The sequence below is a fragment of the Haemorhous mexicanus genome, chromosome 3, assembly GCF_027477595.1.
Source record: "Haemorhous mexicanus isolate bHaeMex1 chromosome 3, bHaeMex1.pri, whole genome shotgun sequence".
Classification (NCBI taxonomy): domain Eukaryota; kingdom Metazoa; phylum Chordata; class Aves; order Passeriformes; family Fringillidae; genus Haemorhous; species Haemorhous mexicanus.
In genome coordinates this window covers 43497429-43507731 of record NC_082343.1, presented here as the reverse complement: position 1 = coordinate 43507731, position 10303 = coordinate 43497429, and the positions used below count along the sequence as shown (strand labels likewise).

Genomic DNA, 10303 nt, shown 5'->3' with positions numbered 1-10303 from the left:
TGGCTGGCCAGCCCTTGTGGCATTTTCCTTAGGAACACAGACTATAACTTCTCTCCCCCGTAAGATGGTGTTATTAAAAGGGGCAGGGTGCTGAAAACTCAGCAAGTCCTTATAATCCATCCTGGTTTTCAGTCCAAATTTTGTGGAGTAATGCTTTAGGACTTTTATTCTTCCCTTGGTACAGGGAATACCACCCAAACGTTCCATGTTGCCTAAATCATGAGCATGATTAGAAACATAAATAATTTTGCTTTTTAATTTATGTAAGAGAGAGTCCTGTGAACTTTGCTCAAGTCCATTCTCACCACCAAGACTATTAAGGAATGGCAGTGTCTAAAGATCTGTAAAACATAGTCATTAGTTTTAATACTAGAAACAGGATTTTCTCCTGAATTCAAAACCAAGTAAAATCCAATTAAGACAGAGAAGCAGGAAATTCCATTCCAAACAGAGCCAGGTGGAACTTTTTCCAATGTAATTCAAAAATTGCTTTCTTCAGTCCAGGGTGATGACTAGTCCTAGTTTTCTTATGGGAGGGTTGGGAAGGGGTGTAGAGCTTGTATTCACTGAAAAAGTAAATTAAAATACACACAACATTAGAAAGTTATGCTAAACATCATGCTTTTTATTTTTGGGGAAAGAGCAAGAAAATAGCAGTACTTCAACAGACTAGAAAAAGCCTCATGTAAATACTAAAAGCACAGCAAATTATACTAAAAGCTTATACATTCTTAAGTCAAAGCATAAAGTTGCATGTAAATATGTGTGTGTATATATATTTATACATGTATACACACATAGGCACACAACTTTTAAGTACAGATATAACTATCTGAATTATCTGTGTTTTCCTTATCATTCAGTTTAGTTTTGGGTGAGTGAAGCAATTAGACCAGAATTAACATTAAAAAAATATCCAACCACTGCCACAGACTAGATTAAGAACTTATACACATACACAATTACAGCACAGTCTTTACTCTTGTGGCCTTTGAATTCCACTATAATAAGCCAGTTTTAGAGGGAATTCACCCTGAAGTCTCTTGGCTTTTATCACTGAAACATCCTAGCCTTTGTTAAAAACTAACAGAGGAGCTACCCCAGAATGTGATCTCCAATTCTTCCTGCAAACTGCATGCATGCCAGACATGAACCATGCAAAAACCCTTTGAGGTTTAAGCCCTTAATTATTACCTTGTGTCAAGATTCAGGCACTGCGCTTTACAGCAATCTTCAGAATTAAATTTAAGAAACTAAAATCGCATTGGGAGTTGATTTTACTTAAAATAGAGAAGGGTGAAAACTCAGATAGTTGGCAACTCTCAGCTGATTAAGCATTTCACACAATGAATTAATAAAAACTTAACCAAGTGCTTTAGTAAGTTCTGAAAACAAAAATAAGTTATATTTCAAAGAACAAGTTAGTATAAAAAGTTTTAACATATGCAAAGTATGTGCTCAAAATACTTATTTCGCATTTTTAAAAAGAGCTGTCATCTACCTTACAGCAACAAAGTTCACCCAGTATAAAATATTGCAATTTGTCCCATTGTGTCATATGAGAGGTTTCCTTATTCTTCATATGATCAAGAACACTTGCACAAGAGTTCATGTTATTCCAAGCCACATAGTGGCAGACAGACTATGTTTGAAAATGTGCTTTTACTATGCAGTGCAGTAAAAGCTAAGCAAACCATTTCAGAGCAGCATTTAGCAGGTTGCAGAGCTACGTTGATGCAAAAAATCCAGAGAAGAGTATAAAAGTTAATGCCAAGTGGCAGTACCAAGAAAGTGAATTAGATCAACAGAAAAAAAAACCTGCTGATAACATTCACTATCACATGTACAGCTTGTAAGCTAGGAATAAATTAGCTTAAGGAGAAAAAAAAAAATTCACTGTGTAAACAATTCACCCAGTACAAAACTGGATGCAGCCGGTAAGAGCAGAACTAGCTTAGTAGTGCTGAGGATGTGCGTGCATCCAGATGCCTGTTCAAAATGCATTTATCAATGCCACTGACCCCCCCAAAAATCACCTAGAGCTATTTACACCACAGCAGAGGCTTCCCTCCCCCCTTATGAAGTTATTACAACTCAGGAAGTCACTGCTGTCTACTACAATTAGAATTCCAGTTATAAGCTACCAATGTTTGTAAGATGAAAACACCCACCTTCCAAATTAAATTGAAAACTCTTGTCAAGCATGTCTGAAGACTCTTCAAAAGTTAAAGTACAGCACTTTGCTCAAGTGGTATTTGCATGAGTAACTTGTACTGACAGCCTGTTAAAATAAGAGAATTTAACACAACTCAGGGTAGCTGGGTGTTCCTCCTCAGGAAGAGAGAATCCATACAAATTCCAGTCGTTCTTGTTGATGTGTTACAGGGAGAGAAGGACCAAAGAACCTCAGTCCAGTCAGCCTCGAGGGGAATCTTCCTGCTTCTAGAAGTATTCCTCCTCTTCATCAAAAAATCCGTTTTCCAGGGCGTACGAGCAGTCTGCGTTAGAGTCAGCTTGGCAGGCACCTTTGTATTCTTGAATGGATTCGTACAGGGAGTAGAGCTGACACAGCAATGACATATCCAGCTGCCGAAGGCCAACCTGAAGGGGAAACAATTCAAACAATCATTACTACAAGTGTCTTTCTATGGCGGTATAATGCTATATATCTTTTGTTGCTAAACAGGAGGTTCAAGCTTCTTTCCACCTTGAACAGTTACGAAAAGTGAAAGTAAAATTCATCTTCTAAGGTGACAGATGCCCCACGGGATAAACTGGACAAAAGAACAAGGAACGATGTGATGCAATAGTACAGAACAAATGCAACATGTTCTTAAAAACGTTGTATTACAATGATGGGCTTAACTTCAAATGAGCAGTTCACTGCTGTCGGAGCCATGGCAGATAAATTCATGAAGTCTATATTCCTTGTTATGGAAGGGAGATATTTTTCCAGAAACACCATGTGTCTTTCACACATCTTTCTCTGACACCATCACAGGCGCTCTCTGCTTTTGTCTGAAATGGCCTGGAGTAAAAGTTTTAAATGGGACTCTGACTGGTTTTCCCACTTCCCAGCTAAGTATTTCTACTCTAATTTTCAATACTGATGTACACAGGCATCTGACAAAGCCAGGTATGTCCAGCACAACACAGCACTCTACTTCAGGCAGCAAAACTAAAGCAGAAGTGACACAAGGACAAGTTTCATCTCTTACAAATCTTCAGAGTATTTTCGTGTGCCACTCAAGCACCGGCTTAATTATAATTAAGCACCTAATATTTTGGTCCTTAAACTTCTCAAATATTAGTTCCAGAGCACATTAAAGATTTGAAAAACCATTAAAAAAAAGGCCGCATCTTTATGTCAGGTACAAAACCAGTATGTTGCACTGCAAACTGAAATAATGCTACCCATTTAACTCAATTCAGTCTCCCTCTCTGGCAACAAAATGGAGAGTTTACTTGACATTGTCACCTATCCAAGTCAGATCAAATTAAAACTAGGTTTTGCCTTGCAGCAAATTTAAACCACTACCCAATTAGAGATTCTAGAGAAACAGCCATTTCAGCCTTATTTTTCAACCAAGTGTTAAGCCAACAGACTGCTCCTAGTGAGCCTCAGTTTCATCCAATAAAAAGCTTTTGCCACAATTCATGTCAAGAAGAAATAAATAAATAAATAAAAAATGTTAGCAGCCTTTACTGCAACCTGAACACCAGGCTGTATTTTACTCACAATGAGAACTCTTACCTCTCCTTATGCTTCTAAATTCTCAGGACAACACACTCAGCACACAAGAAAACCACAATAAACTAGCATGAAGATCTTACTTTGACATTGCTGAACTATTCTACCAGCAGCTCTTTCTGAAAGCAGGGAGAAAAAAAAAAAAAATCATACACCACAATGCCACTGAGAAGCAGAGGATACAAGGATACAACATCTTTCAAGAACACAAACTACTTGGTGACATCATGAAGCCAAAAAACAAAGTCCTGCACAGGCTAAATGTGAAGACTTTAGGACAAGACATGGAGCACTGTGCTAGCTGCCAGAATATTACAGGTAAGTCTTTCCACCACCTCAGATCTACACTACTTTTCTCACCCACTTTCCTTTATAATCTAATCTGCTCACATCAGGTAAGAAAGAATGCTGTGAAGTTGGACTTAACGCTCTGACGTACAAGAAGGATATCCACCTGGAAGGCCTGCATAAGAGCTAAATGTTTGAGGGACAAGACTGCAGTCCAGAGCTGTTCAAAAAGCAATCAGGAGTGAGTTGAGCCAAAAAAGTCAACCTGGAGATCGGCGACCTTTGTCTCCCAAGGAAAGTGGGAGCATTTTCACCAGCAGCTCTCCTGTTTCAGCTGCATAAAAGACTTGAGCACTTTCTGTGAAGTTCAATCCTACTAACTGCCAAGCACAAACTTCAAGGGAAAAATTGCTCAGCAGCACTAACATAACAGGTCTTTAAACCAAATGGTTATGTTTAATATCTTATTTTTCTGTTGCTGTCGCTAATAACAAACAATCAAACAGGAAGTCTACTGAGAAAAATGCAGCCTCTTCAAAACTTTCAAGTATGATCCCTGAGGTAAGAAAAGCCTGAAGAAATGTCCAACCCTGATAGCATTAGCACAGCTTTTAATGCCAGCCAAGCTGTGTTTGACTCTTGATAAGACAACCTATAGTGCACAGTTCCATGTGCTAACTCTGTTCCTCATGATCACAATTCTGAAATGACCTCTCCTTTCCTCCCTCTCTCCCCCTCTCTCTCTAAAGTTCATCACTTTCTCAGCTTTAAAAACTCATATACATACATACAATACCTTGCTTGATCATGCAGGGAAAGATGCTCTGTGCATTTCTTCCTCACTCACTATGGAAAATTTAAAGCAAACCTATTACTCAATAAAAATATCTTTGATTGCTGCAAGAAAGAGTGTTCAATATCAGTAATAAAGCGCTTTTATCTTCTTGATGAAAGACAGCCTATTGGTACACAAAAATCTCTCTAATTTGCACAGGCCACAAAAAAGTACATCTGGAACCAAGAACCCTGTTCCTTGAAAGTCTTTGATGTGTTTAGAAGTATCTTTTTCTTCAGAAGTATTTTATCAAATTATCATCAAGGATAACAGAGTATTAAAGGAAAGTTTAAAGGGGAAGTCTAGTTAACAAATGACTTTGAGAAGTATCTCATTTGATTTCTCATTAGGAAAAAAAATAGATTAGACTTGCCTAATGAGTTATCTTTGCTTTTTCGGAAAGGCTTAAGACGACTAAGGCCATATGTCCTTGTTTCCTTTTACAGCATTGCAGAAGAAAGCCCTGGCAGTTGATAGACACCCATCCTTCCTGAGCTTTAATGCAAACTGGCAATTCTAACACACAGTTTTAAGAATTATCTCTAACTGTTGAAACACTGGTGGCAGACTAGGATTTCAGCACACTACACTGTTATTCTAAATCCACAGAAAGACCTTTCAAAAGAGCTTCTTGTCCTCAAACACATAGCCTGAGAAAAAGTCTTTAACTTGGTAGATTTTCAGCAATACCATATTTTATATGCTTCACAGTGTTATTAGAGATGGAAGACACCTCTGGAGATCATCCAGTGCAAAGCTCCTGCCAAAGCAGGGTCACCTCAAGCTGGTGACACACAAACACAAGTAGGTGGGTTTTGAATGTCTCTAGACAGGCAGACTCCATGAGCTCCCTGGGCAGCTTGTTCCAGTGGTCTGCTGCCCTCAATGAAAAGAAGTTCTTCCTCTTTTTGAGGTGGAACTCCTTGTGTTTCAGTTTATGGCCACTGCTCTTCATGCTGTTGCTGGGCACCACTGGAAAGAGTCTGGCACCATCCTCTTGAGACTCACCATTCAGATATTCATATATATTCATGAGAATCCCTCTCAGTCCTCTTTTCTCTAGATAAACAGGCCCATCTCCTGCAGTCCCTCTTCCTAAGAAAGATGCTCCAGACCCCTAATTATCTTTGTGGCCCTCCTCTGGACTCTCTCCAGCAGCTCCTTGTCTTTCTTGCACTGATTCTACAGAACCCTCAGCGCGCAAGGCTTAGGCTATTATTAGTCATTACAGCTGCAGCTTGCACCAGCAAAGCACCAACACCCAATTAGTGTTTAATCAAAAGGTGCGCCAGGTCGCCCGGAAGAATTTCGCTATAATCACGCCGCGTTACAGGATCAAAACAGAGTCCTGGAGAGAACTACGCCGAACCACAGCCACCTGGGCTGCACGAATCACTGCCGACACTGGGGGATTTTGGAACGCCAGCCTTTCAGCGTGGGTGCCGGGTCCCGGGGGTGCCGCAGGGCGCGGTAAGCGGCTCCCCATCCGCGCCCGCGGCGGCCCCGCCGCCACCGCCACCGGCCCCGGCCTCCCCCGCCGCCGGCCCCGGCAGCCGGGCAGGGTACGGGGGCTGCACCGGCCCGGGCCCACCCGGGGAGGGTTCTAGCCCCGGGGAGGTGGCGGCGCCCCCGCCGCCGTTCGCCACGTCCGCCGCCCCCGCCGAGCCCCGGCCCGCCCGCTCACCATCTCCTTGCGGAGCAGGGCCAGCGCCGCGTCCAGGTTGGGAGGCTTGGGCGGGCGCGGCGAGCCCCGGCCGCCGCCGCTCAGCTCGTCCTGGATGCGGGACTTCTGCGCGTAGAGCCGCTCCAGGTCCCGCCAGCGCCCGCCCTGGCCGCCGCCGCCGCCCGAGGACGAGGAGTTCAGCAGCCCGCTCAGGCTCTTGGGCAGCGGCGGCAGCCCCGCGCCGCCGCCGGGCCCCGGCAGCCCCGGCCCGCTCATGCTGCAGCCGCGGCCACCGACGGAAGGAGCCGCCTCGGCCCCGCCGCGGGAGGCGCCGCCCGGAGCCCGCCCCGCCTCCGGGCCCGGCGGGGGCGGGGGAGCCGAGCGGGGCCGGCCGAGGGCAGGGAGGCAGGGGAGGTCCAGGGCGGTGGAGAGGCCGCCCGCAGGTGCCCCGGTTCAGGGCCGGGGCCGCTTTGTCTGAGCCGCAGTGAGTCCCTGCGGGCGCGGCCTCAGCCGGTGCCCCGCAGAAACAGCCCCGCGGCAGCGCTCGGTCCCCGGGCACGGGCAGGCAGAAGGGCCCTGCGGCAGCGGGGCTGAGCCTCCGGGCTCGGCCCCGGGGCTGGGGGAGGGATGAAGCGCAGTGAAAGCCGGCATGAAAGCAGATTAACTGCTGCAGGCGGAGGTGACCGGTTCTTCTGTGGCGATGGCGTGGCATCAGTCGCCTGGATAACGCGACACTGCTCACCCTTTCCATCATGATGTTTCTTTCTGCCCCCGTTTGGGCTGGGATAAATGTCTTCTCAGTAGCCTGTACAGGGCCGTGTTTTTGATTCAGAATGAGAATAATGTGGATAATTTACTGATGCTTTGATTTTTGCTGAGTCGTGTTTATCCTAGGGGCTCTGTTTTGTCTCTGTGTGCCTGTCCCGTGCTCAGCCGGGGGAAAGGTACACAAAAGAAACTGGGAGGGAGCATAGCCGTGACCGGTGACCCAAACTGGCCAAAGGGATATTCACCTTTTTTATTTGTACTTTGTTCTCAATTATTAAACTGTTTTTATCTCAGCCTACGTGTGTTACTTTTGATTCTTCTTCCCATTCCCTTGGGGGGAGAGGGGCGGGTAGGGGAATGGGGTGGCTGAGCGAGCAGCTATGGGGCTTTATTTCCAGCTGGGCTTAATCCACGACCCTTTCACATGCTCACAGCCAAGTTTTGTACTTAAAGTGTTTTATGTCCAAGCATTGCAGCTACACAAACCTGGGTCTATCTGCTTCGTGAGTCAAACTTCTCAGTCTGAGAGTTAGCTCGCTGTCTGTCTTCCAGCGTTATTCAAAGAGAGGATTATTGCTCTGCTGTAGAGAAATACCCCGGTGCTTTCCTGAGAAGGCTGTAAGGCTGTGGAGAGGGAGCCATGCTCCAGGACCGGGGATGTGGCACGGGAATCCCCAAAACTGCCAGAGCAGCCACAGCTCTGGTGGCGCAGCCACACAACCTCAAGGTGCCAACTCTGATTTTGTGCCTTTTATGCTTCCTCCCTTTCTCCTTGACACATTTGCATCTCCAGTGTCTCTTAAAAAAAAAAAAAAATAGGGCAGTTTTGGATTATTCAAAATCCAAACCAAAGCAGGGTATTAAATTGGAGTTCTGGGAATATGCTGCCATTGCAAAGCCAGATTCTCTAGAGGTGCATTCCTATTCCCATGACCCTGCTTTGTTTGTGGGGTTTTCTCTTCAAGAAATACCCAGATATGGTGATTTTGAGTTAAGCCTCTACATACTTTCAGTTTTGTTCCCAGACTCGCATGGTTTCTTCATGGTTTAAATGTCATCGGACTCTGTGACAATTGTTTTCAAACTGCTTAAAGTTGAGGAAGCTTTTGCCAGTCGTTGTTCATGTTTACATGCCACTTTAGGGATTGATTTTTCAGACAATCTGATGTGCTTTTAAATGCTTTTTGTCCTGGAATGAAGAAGATTTTCCCCCCTGTTAAGCATGTTGCTACTTCTACCCAAGTTGATTGTGAAAAATAAAGTTGTGCTCATAACTTTTATGAAAATAAAGGCATTTTAAACCATCCTTATTGTAGACTAAAAGTGTCAATCAAGGGTGCCTGAGTGCAAAAACTTTTTTTTGGTTTGCTAAAGAAGTACACACTGTACTACTTTTCTGCTTATTAGCAAATGCATTTATTTATTCTCTGTTCATCACCCCCTTTTTTCTCCCATATTACAGCTATTTGAAAAAGCTTGTATTATTTTATCTAGACCACCTTATCTTAATTTTTTTTTCAGTTTACCTGATTTCATTAAATTCTGAGTGCATTTTCTTCACACTTGTGTCCTTTCGGCATCTTGTTGCCATGTTTACCATTGCAGAGATCTTTATGCTGTTTTACTGCTCAGCTTTGTAATCTGAAAAAGGAAAAAAACCCCACTTTTTGGGTTTTCAGTGACCCTTCTCTCAACTGGCAACCTTATCTAGCCTTCATTCATACTAAATTCATAATTATCCTTTAAAATCTAAATCTACTGCTTTATTTATTCTGACCTAGTTATAACAGTGTGATAATGGATGCTGGAGTCTTCTGCAGTTTTGTCTTTTGGTTATGAAGCAAGCTTTTGTTAGCTGTATAGACCTCTTGGTCTTTGTTGGTTCCTAGAATTGAGCTACAGAAACATGTTACTTGTCAAAACTGATCTTTGCTAAGGACGTTACCTCAAAAAACCCCACATTAAAAATACATGCTGCTATGTCATAAAGAATTAGGAAGTTCCAGAAGAGTGGTGTCCCATAACATCTCCTTATGCATAATGGCGTGGGTTTACATGTTCATGTGTGATGGTTTTCCTTTCCTAATTCATTAGGAGGCTGCACAATGGCTGTGTATCATTCGTGCATCATTCACTAACAACCCTCTCTCCAAATAAGGTGATCCATATGCCTTATACCGTACCTTGAACTGATACATTAAGACTGTTCCCTACAGCCTTTTCTCTGATGTTTTCCCTCCAACAGCTGAGTTAACCCCAGATGTTAATGGAATCCCTCATTATGACAGCCCTGTGTTAGAAGGTAGTTTTGTTATCCCCGTTGGAATGAGGACACAGGGAGCTGAAGGTAGGTCATGGTAAAGAATATTGACTAATTTTAAACGCCTGGTTTGTGATTCCTAGGAATGACTTTCCACCCAACAGAACTGACAAAAGAACATGTGCCTCTGCTTCAAGCTACCCTGCATAGGGCAGCACCTTTGCTTAAAGCTACCTTCATTAGAACTTTAAAGTAATACTCCAGAGTTTGCAGCAACGTGGCACATGGCGTATTTGTCAGCTGTGCATCAGGGATATCCTAAAACTTGCAAAACAAGTCCACCAGAGCTCCTCTGTCAGTATCCTTTTTGTGTTGGGAAGATGTCTTTCATTGGGTTAACCTCCAGTCAAAATTACTTGTCAAGGGCCTGTCGGGATCCAGATATCACAATCTGGGCATAAGCAAGACAAATTAATAATTAGTTACACATGCTTTACTCTTCCATTTGCCCCTGTAGTTAAAGTGCCTGAACACACTCTGTTTCTCATGAGGCCTATGGCTTTTATCACTGGTATGGAGGAACAGAGATCAGACTGTTCTCTGGTGCTTTGGTAATGATGTGAGTCGCAGCCACTTGGCCGAAGAGAATTCAGAATTTGCTGCTTATAATTGGAACCTGATATATGATGCCATATAGTGGTATATCCAAACAGAAACTAGATTTTCAGCTAAAGATCA

The 10303-nt window shown here is 43.7% G+C and overlaps 1 protein-coding gene across 1 annotated transcript; it reads right to left on the bottom strand.

Annotated features, from left to right (window-relative positions):
• Window positions 1-604: 604 nt before the first annotated feature.
• On the bottom strand, window positions 605-6847 carry FAM89A (family with sequence similarity 89 member A). Its single transcript, XM_059841564.1, has 2 exons — window positions 6559-6847; window positions 605-2601 (listed from the first exon to the last, which is right to left on the bottom strand). The coding sequence occupies exons 1-2, from the start codon at window positions 6811-6813 to the stop codon at window positions 2443-2445; spliced, it is 414 nt and encodes a 137-aa protein (XP_059697547.1). The 5' UTR covers window positions 6814-6847; the 3' UTR covers window positions 605-2442.
• Between the last annotated feature and the right edge of the window lie 3456 nt (window positions 6848-10303).

What these genes read in the sequence shown, in the direction of transcription:
- FAM89A (XM_059841564.1), bottom strand. Translation starts at nt 6,813, where the DNA reads ATGAGCGGGCCGGGGCTGCCGGGGCCCGGCGGCGGCGCGGGGCTGCCG. An exon ending in CCCTGCTCCGCAAGGAGATG is followed by an intron (nt 2,602 to 6,558) that starts GTGAGCGGGCGG and finishes TTTCCCCTTCAG; the next exon opens with GTTGGCCTTCGGCAGCTGGA.